General features: G+C 39.2%; 1 protein-coding gene across 2 annotated transcripts in view; it reads right to left on the bottom strand.

The window, feature by feature from the left end:
- The window catches only part of ptk2aa (protein tyrosine kinase 2aa), a 95,603-nt gene that overhangs the window by 70,346 nt on the left and 6,303 nt on the right, over positions 1–18,954 (bottom strand). Inside the window, exon 1 of one of the 2 annotated variants that reach the window (XM_041809141.1) lies at positions 7,471–7,557. The exons of the other annotated variant lie outside the window; for it this stretch is intronic. Coding sequence (XP_041665075.1) covers positions 7,471–7,489 — 19 coding nt within the window. The 5' untranslated portion in view covers positions 7,490–7,557. Of the gene's footprint in view, positions 1–7,470; positions 7,558–18,954 lie in introns of those variants that run through there. 2 annotated transcript variants of the gene reach the window in all.

The raw sequence follows: 18,954 nt of genomic DNA, 5'->3' as shown, positions 1-18,954 counted from the left end.
TGGTGCTTTCCCATTACATTGAGCTGCATGGCTCTACTTGGCTCGACTTGGCGCAGAAGCGAAGAGAAGAGGTTTAGCTTTTCCACCACAACTAAGCTACCTGTTTGAGGGCACGTCTAGAGCTGATGACGTGATGATTTTCTTTTCATTTGCTCCCTGTTTTAATGTAATGTTGATGAACAAACGAGAAAATAGCTGGCAATCTGTGCAGGTGGTTTATTTAAAATTGACCAGATGGTCTATGCATTCCAACGTGTGTCTTCTTCTCAGGGTCCATGTGCACTGTGTGGATGGATACATGCAGGTAGCTGGCTTTGTAAAAATACAGGTACATCTAAAAAAATAGAATATCATGAAAAAGTTCTGTATTTTTTCATTATCTGTAAGCCATAATCATCAACATTTCAAGAAATAAAGGCCTGAAATATTTCACTCTATGTGTAATGAGTCTGTATGTATGGGTTTCACTTTCTGAAATGAGTGACAAAAAATATTTAACCTTTTCATGATATTCTAATTTTGTGAGATTTACCTGTAGACTCAGCCTTTATCACCAACAAGTCATTCACAAGTGTCTTGTCAATTGTTCTGGAGGCTTTAGACACATCTCTAACCTGACACGCCAGATGGATTTGTTTCACACATCCATCTGATAAACCTCTCATATACAGTGTTTCAGAAAGGGCAGAGGCTTTGAAAAGAATCCTTGTAGGGTGATTGGATGAACGTTTTGTCTGTCACATCTTTATGGGCCAATTAGAGCAACAAAACATGCGATGCAGTTCGTTCTTCTTTTAACAAAGAAATGGCATCAAGTTTGGACAAAACGTACGCTTTAGCAGCATCCACACTAATATCTAATATCCGCCATATCTGCACCAGCCTCTTGTTGCTGCTTTCGTTTACTTCACGACTCCACTGTGCCCGAAAGTACTGCTCCACGTTGCAGATTGGTCCTGTCACTTTCTAACCGGGCCCAAACGGTTCAGGTGGGAGCTTTGCAAGATGGATTCACCAGTGAGAAACACGGAAACAGGCGTATCCATCTGCTTTGTAGGGTTAACACATCTCTCATTAGATTTCTCTCCAGAGTCTTTGAAAACCTTCACTTCCTACCTCTGCCAGGCTTTGTCTGTAATGTGTGCCTCTCTTTGAATTTCCCACTCCACTTTTAGACACTTGGAAATGCTGTAATACCTTTGTATATCCTTCTCCTGCTTTGTGAGAATCGGCAATTCTTTCTAAACTCATTTCTCTTTGCCATGATGTTTTCTCAGTGGCGGCTCAAACCATTACTGAAGTTTTAATACCGTGAGTAAATTCGAAGATAAGCCTGAGTTTTAACTTGATTTTAGAAGCATCACAAAGTTACAGCACATCAGTGCAATAACAGCGGTTTGGGCTATGGCTCAACAAAAAGGTCAGTTCTACAGGGGGGTAAGATTTTGAACCTGGTAGTTTTAGATTTTTGTGAAATAGTTTTGTTTCTGTGTGCAAAGTAAAATAATGTAACATCCAAAATAAAACTAGGATGTCTGGAAAAGGCTAATAATTTCATCCTCATCTGTAGTATTGAGATGTTTTAGTCCAATTTGATAAAAACGTCCATATCAGTGTAACTGTATTACAAGGTATTGCTACATCTGTAGTTTTAATGTTATGACCTCATCTTTGTCTACGTGATTCTACAGTCAGCTTTCATTACTTTGAAGACTGAAATTCTGCATGGAGAGATTTAACCCCAGGCTTCGATTCTTTTTTGTTTGAAAATGAATGAAACACAAATCCTGAAAGAAGCCTGATGAGTTGCAGTGTTATGTAAACTGAAATAAGTGGAGGTTTGAGAAAGTATACCAGGGGGATCTGAAAAACACAGAAAATGGGCCCTCCCTCGTTGTGATTTACTGAAAATGGTACTACTTTTTCCCTTTTCATCTCCTTTTTCTCCCTTTCTTGCCACTTTCAACCAATCTTCGCAGCTTTGCACCCTGTTTTGCTACTCCTTTGCTGCTTTTCACCCTTTCTTTCCATTTTTTGCCTCTTATCGCCATTTCTTTGCAATTCCTTCAAGCCAATTTGAATCATGTTTTGGAATTTTTCACCTTTTTGCCACTTCTTTACCTCTTTTAACCTGTTTTTGTCACTTTTTGCCAATTTTTTGCCTCTTTACGCCATTATTCAAATATTATTTTTGCTATTTATAATCTATTTTGTCTTTATCACTTTTCACCATTTTTTGCCACTTCATGCCCATTTTGCCACTTGTTATTCAACTCTTTAATTTTTTTTCTTTCTGCCCATTTACGTTACTTTTTTGTCCACTTTAAATTAATTCTGCATCTTTTTTTGCTACATTTAACCAATTTTTGCCACTTTGGGACTTTTATTCCACTTTCTTGGGCCACTTTTAATTGATTTTCCTCAATTTTTGCTACTTTTAACTTATTTTCGCCATTTTAGGACCATTATTTACTCTCTTAGGCCACTTTAAATTCATCTTTCTCACCTTTTTTGCTCCCTGTAAACCATTTTTGCTACTTTTTACCAATTTTTGCCATTTTATTGCCATTTTATTGCCATTTTAACCCCATTTTTCTGCTTTTGGCAATTTTTGGCACTTTTCTGTTCACTTTTAATTCATTTTTGCCCCTTTTTTGCTCATTCTTACCCAATTTTGCCACTTTCTGTCAATTTTTGCCACATTTTTGAGCCATTTTTAATTCATTTTTGCCACTGTTTTTGCTATCTTTAAACCATTTGAGCCACTTTTTGACTTTTTTTGCCACTTTTTGGGGCCATTTTTAATTCTCTCAGCTTGTTCTGCTTTATTTTCTGGCATCCTGACTTTTGTGCACATCATGGCTTAGCTATGCAGTCCAACATTACTTTCCTAATCGTTCAGTTCAGTGTGCCTATCCACATCTTTAACATTGCCAAAAAAAGGGTAATTCTGTTGAATAAAAGGTTAACATTTCTTTAAAAAGGATGTATTGTGCTACAGCATTTATAAATAAAATGGATTTTTTGTTGCTTTTATAAGAGTGGTTATTATTCCTTTCAAAAATAATAAATGGTTATCACAGCTTAAGCTTACAATGGACAGTGATGTTTCTGACTTCCATGGTTTTCTTATTTGACTGGGCCCCAGAAAGCTCTCTCCTTTATCCCTCCTCATGGGCGGCCTTGAGTATAAAAGACTGTTCGGTTCAGTGCAACAGTGATGAATAAAATTAGCTAAGAGGAAAGTCACCAATGTTCTTTTTCCTGCATTAAAAAAATCACGTTCCTTTAACAATCAACTAGATGAATCCAATGCGAGCAGTGGGACGTTCTGCCTCAATAGTCTTTGCCTAGTGGTTGAACTTCAAGCTGAGCTGGCACACGCCTGAATGTTAGTGTGTGGGTGTGTGTGACCCTCTGGACAATGGGCCGCTACTGAAGCGTAAAGTCTTACGATGCAACAACATTACCCCTGCGGCACAAATCACACCTGCCAGTCGAACTATAGCTCAAACGCATAGAAAATCACAGGAGCACAAGCTACCTTTGAAATATTCTGCCCATTCCTGCAGTTTGGATACAAATGAGGGAAGACATATTTCATGACAAAAGCCAATTCAATAATTCAAAATGCTCCACTTAAAAACAGCCAAGGTAATCTGTGTGGGTAATGTATTCAAACAGAATATTTTCATTACTCACACTCAGATAAACATCAAACAATTATTTAAAACCTGTCACAATAACACTAAATAAACTACACCACATACACACACACTCACAGCTGATGCACAGTCCAGATAAATCCAACACCCTGGCAACATAATAAGGTCACGTTAACACATGACTGCTCATACACACTTATCTTCAAAAGCACACACACTGCAATACAGGCATTCACTCAAGTGTGTATAGTTCAGGTGCAGTGATAAAGCTAACTGGCTAACTGGAGCGGCACGCATGTTAATGTATCGCCCTCAGACCAGACACAGCATGTATAATTCATCACAGCAGATTTAGGACGAATGAACTGTTGAGATAGCTGAAGCTCTAAACTGATAGGTTGTTTCATATTTATCATAAACATTTGGCTTATAGGGTTTTTTATTCACAGTCCCAGTGGTGATTTTAAGCAAATATTTACACTTGCTGAACCACTAAAAACATGCTCATCAAGTAGGAGGAAAATCAAATGAAACATTAAAAATTAATTTCTTCCTTGACTTTTAATGAGAGCAAACTCTGGGGAACTGGTTAACAAGGCTAAAAATGAATACTCAGCTCTGATTGGCCAGTGAATGAAAATCCTTATGGGGACTGATGTATGCTTTTCTAGAAATAAGCGCTAGATCAGGGCTGTCCAAGCTATGGCCCAGGGGCCAACTAGAGCCAGTGGTCAATTTTAATTTGCCCACTGCAAATTCTGAAAATAAAATGAAAAATCTCCCAATTCAGAATGTGAAGCAGTGCTTGGTTGTATGTAACTCTTTGAACACTCTGAACTGTGAAAGTGTTAATTTTGTAAACAAACATTTTGACAAGAAGAATTTGTTCACATGCCTTTTTCAAGACTAAATGGAGACAACAACGTAAATGTTACATATACTGATGACCAAAACTATTTCACTATTTTGATTCACAACAACTTGTTACATAAAAACAAGTGGTTTACACCAGCAAATAGCAAGTAGCACACTCCTTTGTGGCGCTAAAGCACCATCTCAAGGTGCAGTTTACTAAGCTTACCACACTAATCCTCTTCAAGAGCCAATACTCCTATAAAGTTTGCTCTCTGTTCAGTTTGTTCTTTTTTGTGTCAGAAAGTGGGGATGAGATGTCAGTGTGTTCCCTCTGGGATGCACAGAGTGTCACTCTCTTCCTGACAAGAGGCAGAGTGGTAGCTAGAGCCAACAAGGGAAATCTGATTGGTCAACCCAGGAATCCTTAACAATAATTTGCAATGTCAGCCATTAGTGGAAAGCTTAAATGTATGCTGTTTCTTTATTTACAAGTACTTTAAATTCAGTTACTAAGCTGGTAGGTGTACAGGGCACTGCCCACCAAATCAACCCAACACAGAAACGGCTTCTTCCTCCAGGCTGTCACTCTGATGAGCACTCAACAGTCACAGTGTTACTCTGATGAGTATCAGAAGGTAGAAAAAGTACCTTAGCCCTGCTTAAAGTAAAATATCCTCTAATGTCTCCATTTGTAGCTCCAATACTGTACGAAAGCAAACTGTGTTAAAATGTCTGACGTCACCTCATATGTTGCTTGCACTAATCCTGCACCCTTTACATATGTTGGAATCATACTATATGATCATGGAAAAATAAAATCAATTGATTATCCAGTGAGGTCGACAGAGGTGACGGTCATAGAGCAGGAGAAACAACAAACATGTCAGCACCAGGGGAAGGACATTAGGAATGCAGGCAGGGCATGAATGCAAGAAATGCTACATGAAAATAAAATACTACAGAAATATGACAAACATGAGGGCAAGATGCTAAATCAGCTAAACAGTTGAAAAAATGGCATAGATCGCAATATATGGTATTGCAATACTCACTGTATTGTAAAATGTTTAAAATATTGAATCAGAACCCAAGTATTGTGATAATATTGTATCGTGGGGCCGCTAGTGATTCCCACCCCTACTATCAATGCAAATGGACATACTAGAAAAAGACCTAACACAAGATTGTACATATTTAAATCTGATTTTTCTAATACTTTTTCAGTTATTTATATTCTAAATGTAATATTTAATGGCTGTACAAAGAGAGCAAAGCAAACTCCTTGTGGTGTATGCATACTTGGCAAATAAGTGGGCCATCAAAGTGGCCCAGTATCGTTACATAATTTGGTATGTGGCCCTCAGTGAAAAAGTTTGGACACCCCTGCACTACTAAACCATACTGGTGGATGTATAAATGCAAAAAAATGGTTGTAGCACCTCTGTTCAGTCTAGCTATTTTTATGATCACATGCTTTTATTTCTTAAATTTGGTGGAGATTCTCCTTATTACAATCCTGGTTATTGAGTTACTTACTTTAATACTTCAATTTTTTATTTTGACACAGAATCCCTCATCAGATTCACAGTAAAGAGTTCAGCTAAACTGTAAGAGTAGGCAGGTAAAGGTGCAGTTCCCTGTGAGTATTTGTACGTGTGAGAGAAAAGTAAGTCAAGCAAGCTAAGCCTCTTGTTCAGCATTTTCCATCAATTATGGACCAAGAGAGAAATATTAAATCATACTGAAATATAGATGATGTAACCTAGAAAAAAAAAGCTGCAGGGGGATCGTTCCTCCATGCCTACACACACTATAACACATATCCACACAAAAACACATGAATGTGCACTTCAACAAAAAAGAAGCACACACCAACACCTACACACAGAACCACGTGGGAAAGGACGAATGCTTGTTTCATCAAACACAACCCACTAATATGACACAAAGGGCCTCCTTCCCCCACATATGTACAAGGACTCACACCCACAAACACACACAGGCTGTGCTAACCTCTTGACAGCACGTGCACACTTCAAGTTGAAGCCTCCTAAACAACCAAACACTCATATGTCCTTTCTTCCACATAAATGATGAGTTATAGGGACTAAGAAAAACAAGACTTTAACATGTTTGTACAAATATAGAAATATTTATTTGTTTCAGAAGCATGCTCACAAATGGGGAGTTTCACATTATTTTCAGTGAAATGAAACTGCATTTTAATCTGCATGTAGTTGTGTTTATCCTGCTGTTTTTCCTCCTCCTACCATTTCCATAACTGAATCTATAAACAATCAGATTTTATTAGGGCTCTCATGAATATTTACATAAATCACAATTAACCCTTTGCAGAGTCTCTCTGCAGCCACAGTGATGTTAAATATGTCCAAAAGTGCTCCTAAATATCTTATTTCACATTAAAAAACTCACAGACAGCTCAGTGGGCGAGTGAAAGGGCATCTGCACATTGTGTTATAAAACATTCTTATTTCCTTTTCAATCCATAACAAATTCCTTTTTCCATGCTCAAATTAATGTCTTAACCTTCAATCTACCAACAAAAGTAGGTCTATATTCAAACAATAAGTATATCACAGTAGAAAATCCAAAATGACACAAAAGCAGCTTTAAATGCAAAATAAGGAAAGTCTAAAATCTGATCAAAAGGATGTGATTAATGGCTTTTTACTACAGAAAGTCTGAGACTAAAAATGTAATCATTTGACAGCCCTAGACTTCCTTAATTTCTTTTTCCAACTTCTCCATCAGCATGCACTAGAATCTGAAGTGAATAAGTATTAAACGATGAAATCACAGATGTGGTTTATGCTCATTCATTCATAATTCAGCATGTTTGATATGCATGCAAACTAAGCATGATTTCAAACACACGTGCAACCATCCACTTAAACACACGCACAACCACAGCAGTAAGAAAGACTCTTACCATGGTACAGTCCTTCCATTTAAAGTCCAGAAGAGAAGAGAAGAGAAGAGAAGAGAAGAGAAGAGAAGAGAAATTATGGCTGACAAACAGCTTAATTGGGTAAAAGCCGAAATCCCGGGCTTCTGTGGTCTTTGGGCTACATGTGCTAGCCAGCTAACTCAGTAATGATGGCTAATGTCGGATTAAGCTTACAGCCTCATCCTCCTCCCACTACTACAACTACTACACTGACACACAAACACAGCAGCACGAGTGGGAGTAAAGAAGGGGAGGAAGGGAGCAGCGGGCGGCCTATGACTGTGAAAGGGGGGGAGGGACACCGACAGAGAGAGAAGAGGAGGAAGGAATTGGGGGGGGGGGTCTTTGTCTCCCAAGAGAGGGACAGAGGGGGAGAGAGGGAGCCAGATGTACAGGAGACAGAGGAAGAGAAAATCAGGAGGGAAAGATGAGAGGAGGGATGATGAAATGATGAAACAACTTCATGAAAAGAAGTAAAGAGTCAGAGAGAAAGAAAAAAGCAATGACAGAATAAAAGGGGTGGAAATAATACAACACGTAAGGAAAAGGAGAATGGATTATCTAAACATTGTGAGCTTGTGTTGCCTTTGGCTATTCTGCCTGTCTGACACAAACGCACCCCTGAGGAGCTGCTCAATTAGTCATAATGCAATGTTCTTAACTCGAGTCTGTCTGACACAAATCATCCATCTTTACAACACAAAAGGAAAAGACATAAATACGGAGAATAAAAGACAATCGTTCCATTGACTTTGTAAAGGGTGACTATGTAATCAGATTACACTGTGATCAAATCACATGCAAAAAAATTAAGCTCATGCAAAATTCTGACATTTAGAGGAAGCATTGGCTTGTAACCTAAAAAATACATTTCCTCATAAAATTGTGATGTCTATACGATAGCTGGAGAATAAGTTAAAGGAATTAAAAGAATATGGTCTTAAAAAAACAAACATTACGTTCTTTGAGATAATCGGGACTGATGCTAACCTGAAACGTCAGATGGATTTGTTTCACTCATCCATCTGGAAAACCAGTGTTTTAGATGTGTTCAGGTGTTGCCTGCTTTACAATGATCACTGTATTATTACTGCTTTTGATGTTAGAAAATTCTGCACCATGAGTGAAGTTATCCACTGAGTTAGTCACTGCCCACCTCTGGTCTGCAGTAAAGGAAAGTGTTGTGATGTCCAGACACATGAATTTACCGTGGGTGTTCAAAATAGGTGGCAATCTTTAAATATGAAAAGTGAATTGAATGTGTCCATAATTAAACTTGCAAATACTTAAAATTTATACCCATAGTGAAAAGAAATCATCTGAGAAAAGTGTTCAATTTAACACCATGGGGGTTGATTTGACTCTGATGATTTGTCTGTGTATGTGTGGGAAACACCGTGAGTATCTGAAGACGCCAACATTCATTTATGTCAGCACAAATTTGTAGTTTGACGCTTGCATACAAAGGCCAGTGAAGAAATTTACACCAACCCTCACTTCTTTTTCAATTAAAGGATTACCTTTTTTTTAATCTGTTTTGACTAGATGGGGCAGCTGAAGAGAGACAGGAGATATGGGGAGGGAGAGTGAGAGGAGACATGCACCAAACAGCGCCAGGATTGGGAATCAATACCAGGACCAGTGCAATGAGGACTGAAAACTGTAGTGCAACACACTAAAACCAGCGCCCCAACCCTGAGTTCCTAATAACACTTTTTTAAAAAAAAATGTCTACACTGTTTTATAACTGAAACATGCTGAAAAAAACCTGAACTGGATGTTTATAAAAACAAACTGCAGAAAAAATTCTCAACCATTTTTTTGGCCTTTGCGACTTAAAAAAATGTACATTTTTTCCACGATTTATATTGTAGGAAACCCATTGAAACAAGTGGTTACTTTACTGAATTTGCCAGCATTTTTGTTTGGACTAGGACAAGACACAGAAGAAGTCAGCATTTTTTTCTCCCAACGGCAGAACTCTGCTCTTACTGAAACTCTCCCATTTACAGTTTTTGCCAGCTCCAACCACAAAATGTGCTCAAAGTAGCATTAAATCCCTCTGCCTTTTAAGACTCTTGATATTATATCCAGTATGTCCCACTAAATTTGCAAGAGGACACCACACAATGTGTATGCAGTGAGCCAGGACTGAGTCAAGGTCTCTCTCTCGCAAATAAGCAAGCCAACAGGACGACAGACAAGACGAGAATCACTCAGGAGTAAAGCAGATTAATGGGCCACTGGATTAGTAGGCCAAGATGACACACAAACACACAAACACACACTGCTGCTGGTATATTCTGACTCTCATTCAGGAGGTGGATCTAAGCTCTGTCTCTCTATCTCTGTCTCCCTCTCCTCTATGCATTCATGCTTGATAAGTTGGTGTATAAACATCGCCCTCTAGTGGCCATGCAAACAAATGGTATTGCCATTGATTGTAACCCTTTCTGGAGGAAGTTTTCATGGTTTTTCTATAAAAATAACTGAGGTGGCTGAGAGAGTCAATGCTATTATTTACTGAGCCTGAAAATTATGAAAAAGAAAAACACTTCTATTGCAGCCGTATACCACGCTACTCCTACAGTCAAAGACCATCTTAGTATCAATGTATGCTTTGAAAACTTCTTTACTATACTGTGACTGATTCAGCACATTGATGATCCAGCAGAGTTTAAAACAGAAAAAAAAACACTTCACCAGAGAATGAAAGTTAGACAGCGAGCCTCAAGACTGTATTCAATGAGCCTTTGTTCCAGGAGTGTGTCTGCTGCTGGTGACTAATTACACACAGACAGACACACATACATTTACAGACAGGCCGACACACTGTAGCATTATACCCACATCTGACCTCAGCAGTACTGCTTAATAGTAGCACATCAGCCTGTGTATGAGTATGAAGTCATACCCACAGCTCACATCCAGGTGTTTCACTGCTGATCCGTGTGATCTATGATGACTGTGTTATTGTCAGTGTGTGGTTGAGCTTGAATGTAGAGAGGAGATGAGGTCATATGATTGGCCAAGCAGACACTGATGTAGGCCTTGGTCTCTATCTCAGCTTAAACCAGTTGTAACCAGACCCAGTCACTCTATAAACACTCAGGGATCAGTTTGTTTCCCATCATTGTCTCTAATATTTTAAAGGGTATCATGCCCAAAAGCAGAGCTCCAGTGCCAGTGTCATGTCAGAGTTACAAAACCACAACTCCAAATCAGGATGAAATCTAAAGGATACATCAGAATAATGAAAACTTAAAACACTAATAGAGGAAACTTGGCAAAAGGGATGCTATTGCTTAACTTTCCAATGATCTTTCAGGGGAAAACAAAATACATTAGTTGCTTGTAAGCTATATTTCATTCATGTGCAGTCAGTCACACATTGCACATATGCACTTGAAATTATAAGCAATCTGCTGCTGAATTCACACGTGGATTTATTAACACTGTCTTCAGTTCAGTTACAGCAACAAGACAAAAACACTCATTGACTCTTCAGTGTCTCCTGAGGGAAATCACAATACTGGCAGGTTGAGAGTGTCTCTTTTATGGGGCAAAGTCAGTGGACTGGCCAGATTTTATGTCTGTCATCAGGCACATCAATCTTGCAATGCTTAAATCTGAATAATCTGTGCCAGGACCAATCAATGTCACTTAAGGTGGTAGACAGAAGTGACTAGCTCGGATGTAGCTACAGTGGCATTTTTTATGAGAACTTGGCAACATTTCTTTATTAAAAGAAGAGCAAAGAACTGCACTGAAAGCTTGTCTTGGTGGGGAAGATTTTGGCTGTTCTCTCAACTGACTTTGGCATGAGTGGCTCCACTGATAGTGAACAACATTAGGACTGCCTGTTGAGCTAACGATATACTTGCTCACCAGGGCTGCACATGCCATGGGACTGTAAGGACATATTCAATTACTTTAGGCAAGGCAAGTTTATTTGTATAGCACATTTCAGCAACAAGGCAATTCAAAGTGCTTCACACAGTTCATGAAAATACATTGGCAAAGGGAAAAAGAAACACAGTGAAAACATTTTAAACCAAGCATGTAAAAGGTGATTAAAAACAGCAAATAAGACCCACACAAGATAGACACATCCCTAGTGCCATTTGTCTGAACTTTATAAGTAAAACAGCAGATAAAATCCAAAAAAGATAAAAACACACATAAAAAGTTTTAAAAAACAATAAAGATAAAAACAGATATTAAAGTAAAAGCTACAGTGCAGAGTTCAAGCAAAAATTAATATAGAGTTGCCCCTTTTTTGCAACTATAACAGCTTCCACTTTCCTTGGAAGGTGTTTCTGTGGGAATTTCATTAATTCTGTAGAGTATTTATGAGGTCAGGCACTGATGTTGGTTTGCTATCTCCGTTCCAGTTCATCCCAAAGCTGCTCCGTGGAGTTGAGGGGAGGGTTCTGTATGAACCAGTTAAGTTTTCCAACACCAAACTCATCAAACTATATAGCACTTATAGTCCTTGCTTTGTGCACTAAGGCACAGTCCTATTGGAACAGAAGAGGGCCTTTACAAACTGTCGCTACAAGGTTGGAAGCATAGCATTGTCTAAAATGTCTCAGTAGGCTGAAACATAAAGATTGCTCTCAATGGCCAAACACAAACCCTGAGAAACAGCCCCTTACCATTATCCCTCCTCCACCAAACTTCAAGATGCCATCAGGCAGGTAACGTTCTCCCGGTGTCTGCCAAATGTAGACTCTGCCATCTGACTGTCAAACAGAGAAATGTGATTCATCACTCCACAGAACATGTTTCCACTGCTCAACAGTCCAGTGTCAGTGTGCTTTACACACAGTCTGTCGCTTGGCTTTGGACTTGATGATGTGAGTAGGGCTGCAACAAATGATTATTTTTTATGTCGACTAATCTGGCGATTATTTTTGCGATTAGTCGACTAATCATGGCTATTTGGCATACTATTTTGGATCCCCATTTTTCCTTGCCTTCTTATGCATGCACACCTGTGAAAACTTAATGGTTTAGCAAATTGACATGACATGTCAAGTCGCTACATCGTCAAGGTTTGTTTTTCCTCTAATATAAAAGTATTGAACTGATAACTAAAGTAAATTGCACACTAAATAGCGTTACTGAAAAAAAACGTTACCCTAACAAATATCAAAGATGGTTTTCCGACTGATTAACATACGGCACCAACGTTATAAGTAGGCTACTGGAATTAATCCTCGTGCCTGAAGCACAAAGGGCTCAGTAACTAAATGCAAAAGATCTAAATGATATTTATACAACTTGCAAACTTTCCCGCTCGCGGTATTTGAGGACGCGGCAGCTACAGTGTGTTTACGTTTCAGGTATTCGTGCATTGCCGTAGTGCTGCCACAGTACGAGAGTTTGACTTGACACAGTTTGCAGTTGACTTGTTTCGGCAATTTGTTTACTGTGAAACGTTCCCAAACTTTGGAAGCTCTGGGTCGGCTTTTTGGTGTGTTCTCCATGCTTTCCGCCATGCTTAACTTCTTCTTCTCAGTTTCTGTGAATAATGTAAACAGTTGGAGCAATACTGCCCCCACCACTTCCTGTAGTGAACTGCAAGTACAGATGAGTCCTTACCGGCCAGTACTAGATTTTACCAATATAAAAAACAATAATACGACGCGTCAACAAATTTTTATAGTCGACACAAATGATTATGTCGACGAATCATTGCAGCCCTAGATGTGAGGTCTGCATGCAGTTGCTTGGCCATGAAAACCCATTTCATGAAGCTCCTGCTGCACAATTTTTGTGCTTACAATAATGCCAGCGGAAGTTCAGAACTCTTCACCTATGAAATCAGAGCATTAAAAATGACATATTTTACCCTTTTAATATGAGTTTATATTGTTCTCAGAGGTCCCCAAAACATGCCTGTTAAGTTTATTGCTGAAAAAACACTCCAGTATTGGATTTTTGCATGTCTAAAAACCCCTCTGTTTCAGCCCTTCTCAGGGTGAGCCGTTTCTGTGCCTGTGGCTTTAAATGGTAATTAGCTGTCTGACTCTGCCCCTGACCACACCCCTCTCAGGAAATGGATGCAGCACTCGTGATATTACAGACACTTTTTTATCCAAAGTTTAGAACCATAGTCAGCAGGGTAACCCACTGAGCTATCCAGCATCTCAGCTGGTAGCTGAGAGGATCAGGAAAGGAGGGCGGAACTTTCCTCCAAGTGGAGGAGGGCCAACCAAACCTGGGGGTGGGTGCTTACGCCCCTGGTGAGGTCACTAGATGTAAAATCTGAGAACGGCTTGTTTCAGCACACATTTTCTGAAAGGTGGAAAAAGAGAGGGGGAGAGGAAATGGATATTTCTGGTACTTCAGGAGATTGTGGACAGGCCAGGGACATATATTTGTGTTATAAAAGCCTGAAAAAGTGATTTTTGCATAATATGTCACCTTTAACGACTTTTACGCACCATTCACAGCAGTTGTTGAGCTTTATATTTTTGTATTTATAAGTGCTCTTGCAACACTGCTCTTATTTTTACTCTATTTTTATTGTGTTTCTGTCGCCAATGGCCTGCTTTGTCTAAGATACTTTTTGCTGCTGTAAATTGGAATTTCCCCTTGTGGGACTAATAAAGGAATATCTTATCTTATCTTAGCAGCAGTGATTTTACAAGGTCTTCCACTTCATGGCTTAGTTGCTGTTGTTCTTAAATGCTTCCACATTTTATATCATCACTAAAAGTTGCATGTGGATTATCCAGCAGGGAGGAAATTTCCCAAACTATCTTATTGCAAAGGTGGCATCCATCACAGTGCAATGCTTGAAGTCAAGGCTCTTCAGCACAAACCTTTGGGTTTCACAAATGTTTGCAAATGGAGATTGCACGACTAGGTGCACTGATTTTATTCACCTGTGGCAACGAGTCTAATAAAAACACCTGAAATCAATAAGAAACAGGTGTGGCCTAATACTGTTGTCCATATTGTGTACATCCTCTGCAATGAACATTCGAAACTTTCTCTCTGGCATGCCAGGTTAGCACAGTAGGCCTCACTGTTGGTTTGAGCCCCTCATTTGACTCTGCAGAGCATGCTCGCTGTTGCACCATTTCTATGCTAGGCTATTCTAAATGCTAAGCTAATTTAATTATTTTCTGGCGGTAAACACCAGAGCTTAATAACATCTTTTAAGAAAGAAAGCAATACATATATTTCTAAATTCTTGAACAACTCTTTATCATATTTTTGATTCATTGTGACCATTTCCCTCAAACTGTGGGGTTTGTTTTTTGTACTTCGTGTCAAAGATTTAAACTGAAATATAAAGTATGGTGGCCAGCTGAATAGATAGACGGCCACATAAAAAAGAACTACTTCTAAGGCTGTCTTTGAAGCTAACCATGTTAGGTGATGGCACATTTTCAAGACCAGGTAAACAGTAGTGGTTTTATTTGTATATCTTCCAACCCATATACTTTGTCCTGTTATCATGCCTTTTCTTTCTAATTTATCGTTTTCCAATTCTTTTTCTTCACCAACTTTTCTCCTCTTCCCACCTCTTTTCTATCTGTCTATAGGAAAAAGCCCAACAGCTACTTCTTTCTCTCTCTCTTTCTCTGTCTCTGACTCACTGCAATGTAATTACACTGACGGCTCGCTCAGACACGAAACACAGCGAGAGAGAGAGAGAGAGAAACACAATATCTGTGGTTGTAATTGTTCTTCTCTTTCTGCAATTCAGTTAGTGCTTCACTTTGAGAGAACCAGGAGAGAGCGGTCGCTGGTCTGTGGCATCATTTGGTCGAGTCAAGGAGTCAGTGCTACAGACATAAATACATACACCAGTGGGAATCACTGTATTCCACTTCCATTCATCACTAGCTGACATGTTGCACCAGTGACCTGCATGACCGAGGATAGCTCTCTGTAAGTGTGTGGGGGTGTGAGCTTGAGTGTGTGTCCTTGTGTGTGCATGCCCCAAGGAGGAACAAGTCATTAACTATGATGTCATATCCTGCCATTGTAGCAAATTTCAGAGCACACAGTAAAAAGTGCTTCTCTGCTCAGTGGGCCAACTACACATAATGAAACGAGTCGATTAGGACAAGCACTGAAACCTCTTAATTTATGGTTTTCTATTAAATTCATGAGTCATTTTCAATACCCAAGGTCATTTTTCCTGCTGATTTTCAGCACTGAATCAACACTATAGTGTTCTCTTGATCAAAACTTAAACATTTTTATTGCTATAAGGAGTAATGTTTTTATAATCATCAGAGTCTCTTTGACTGGTGAAGCTGAAATGCAGGTGCTAAACTGTGCAATCATACTGACAAAGAAAAGAGTATTCAAAGGGGGCAGACTGGTTAAATAAAAGCTGCTATCAGATGTTTTAATTAGGGTCAGTATCAAAGCAGATCCTCTGTATTCCTACTGAGAATATTCTTTTCATGATAACTTAAAAGGTTACGTTTTACAAGGATATCTGCACGGAATTTGGGACTTCATCAGTGAAGACAACCCAGCATCATCATCACACATTTAATTGGCTTATCAATGTATTTTATGCACTGCACTTGTGAAGGACAAACAGTGAATAACCACCTTGCCTACGAATGACCAAGCTATAAAAGCATCTGAGAAGTAGGTAGAGAAAGGTAATGAAAACAGGGGGTATGGTGCAACATCACACAGCAGAAGGGCAATACCATCCGGTTTGACCGACTCCTGACTCCCAAGTTTCCACATGCCATTTTCATGGTATTTATGAGTTCAGGAATGACCGGAAATTAACCATCCACCACCTAGTAAATGTGAGTGTTTTTGTACAGTACAGGGTGAATTTAGCAGCTATGGTGGAAGGTTGACAGAAGTATTGAAGGAGAGTGATTTATGACCTGAAACATGGTAGCTTAAATGCCATTCCTCTGCTTGTTCTACCATGCAACGATTCATCACCATTGTCGACAATAATCAATGATGACTTCCATCACTGACAAATTTTTTTGTTGATGATGCATTTGTTGCGTCCGCACAACTTTTTTTATGCAGTGTGTTGCTATGGTGTTTGCAAAACGTTGTTTTCTCGGCTCTGGCACAGAGCCAGACAGCTGCGTTCTGATCATAAGGTCCCCTTTAATCCATATTTCACCCGTCTTTAATCTTGGATAATTCAAAGAAGCAGACTGTGGTAGTCTCTCTACAAGCTGAAACAGTTGAATCCCTCATGTCTGTTTTGTATCCATTGATACGTAGACACGTTCTATTCTAGCTAGGGGTGCGTGGTATATGAGGTAGATGGTATAAATGATATAAATTTGGCCTATGTAAGATTTGGACTCTACCGAACAATCGCGATAACACTTGTTGATGACGTCATCGTATCTGCCTCAGTGTGACAATGGCTTGAAGCACAGAGACCATGGAGCAGGAGGAGCTGGTTAAAAAAATGGTGCTACGTAGAGATGGGCGGTAAACTGGTATTAATATCGTCCCACAGCTGGCGGAAGAGTGAGTTGTGACACACAGCTCAGGCTGAGTCTAGTCAATGGCACGTTTAGTTCTAGCATTACATGTAGCCAGGTAACTAACCGAATGTCAAGGACTCTTGCCGCTGTATCTAGACACAGATAGCAGGCAAAAACACATGTTTTTCCTCTCAAAGTCTGATGGCTGCACTGCAACAAAGTTAGTATGCTGTCTCTGTCAGTCTGCCTGGGGCTTCAACACAAGCTAAGTGCTGCTTTGGCTGGTCTCAGAGCCCAGCGCTGCAGCTCTTCCTCTTACAACAGCTTAAACAACCATTTAAAAGTCTATTTCAACTTTCTTTTTTAAGTCCACAGTGAGTCAAAGATCCAGGCTGCGATGTTAAATGAGGTCAGAAAAGCTGCTGTAAACTAGCTGTATTCTCTGGTACGGCAGCCAAAGCTAAGCTAACTCAATGCTAAACACAATTCTTCCATCAAGCTCTTCAAAATCAAAGTCTGCGGATGTTATTTTCCTGAAACGCTTTTATTGTGAATGCCTTCACTAGGAAACATGTTCAAGTCATTAGCAGCTTAACACACCTCATCAGGTGAGAGATGAAATGCGAAACTTGGAGTGCAGTTAGACAGAAGTAAACCTACCGAGACTTAAAAAAAAAAACATGTTTTCTGTGTTTCTATACTTAGAGATAAATTAAGTATGCCATCAAAGGCTTGTTTTAAGGGGAGAAAGGGGTTGATAACACTTGAATTTGGATTAAAAAGCATTGTCTCTTTTTAATTTCGTAATACTGTGATATAATACCGTTATCGTCAAAGGCAAGAAAAATACCGTGATATGATTTTTAGGCCATATCACCCAGGCCTAATTCTAGCCTAAACGGGAGAGAGACTTAACTTCACAGAACTTATTTCCGGCAAGTCCTTCACAAAACAAGTACCCAGTTATTTTGATGCCACAATGCCTTTGTTTTGAAACAGCCATATCAGGAAATGGGTTGTTTTTCAGAAGTAGCAATTTCACACAACCCAGATTTCTGAGAATTAAAAATGCAGAAGAAAATCGACACTTAAACCACAGAGACTTACTAGAAGCTACTATGAACTGAACACACAATGACTTGAGTTGTCACATGCGTTCATCACAGATGTAACACACTGTACAACAGAAACCAATTTGACTGCTACGACTTTCCTCACATAGGCACCAGAAATTAAAGTAAATCAATTATCTCCCCTCTCAGTCAAGTGTCTTTGTTTTCTTTTTTGCTGTTGAATCAGTTTACAAAGACAAGGCAACAATGGATGAACTAACCAGCTTCAGAATAATGGACTAAAATAATTCCTAATCTATGAGCAATACCAAGAGGATGCCAGTCTTTCCTTTGAAAATTGAATTATAAAATATATTGTTTTAGGACTGACATTACAATAACCATAGAGCGCAGTGCCTGTGATGACACATAAAAAGTAGCTCATGCAAATAGTACTGTAGGTTTTTTGTTACAAGATACAGAAGGGAAAATATGCAATATTTCCATGTTGATGACTAATTTGCAAGAAAAGAATCTATCCGATATCACAGGTGCAGGCCTTCCATGATTCATTGTCCACACCTATCATTATTAATAGTTGCACTCTGGCTGAAATAACAAGTACACACAGGTGTCTGCCTTCCTGGTTTATTTTCTTCTTATAAAGATCCTCCTCCATGAGCAAACACACAAAAACAACAGCAAGAATGAGCACACTCCTACTGCTAGACCAGACGGCAATGAGTATTTCAAAAGACAAAATCAAGACAGTGTTTACTCATCTGGGATAGAGACTGATGTTATCACAGTAAAGCAACACACAAAATAGCCAGTGCCTACAAACAGATACACATGGACAAACTAACACTCACATAAACACCCAGAGAAGTCTGAGTGGTGTTACTGCTGCTTAGAGGAAGAAGGCGTTTTCCCTTCAGCTCCTGAGGGACGCAGCATGCTTT

This window comes from Cheilinus undulatus, linkage group 16 (genome assembly GCF_018320785.1).
Source record: "Cheilinus undulatus linkage group 16, ASM1832078v1, whole genome shotgun sequence".
Classification (NCBI taxonomy): domain Eukaryota; kingdom Metazoa; phylum Chordata; class Actinopteri; order Labriformes; family Labridae; genus Cheilinus; species Cheilinus undulatus.
The sequence above is the reverse complement of the archived record's forward strand: the minus strand, read 5'-3'. Positions and strand labels throughout refer to the sequence as shown.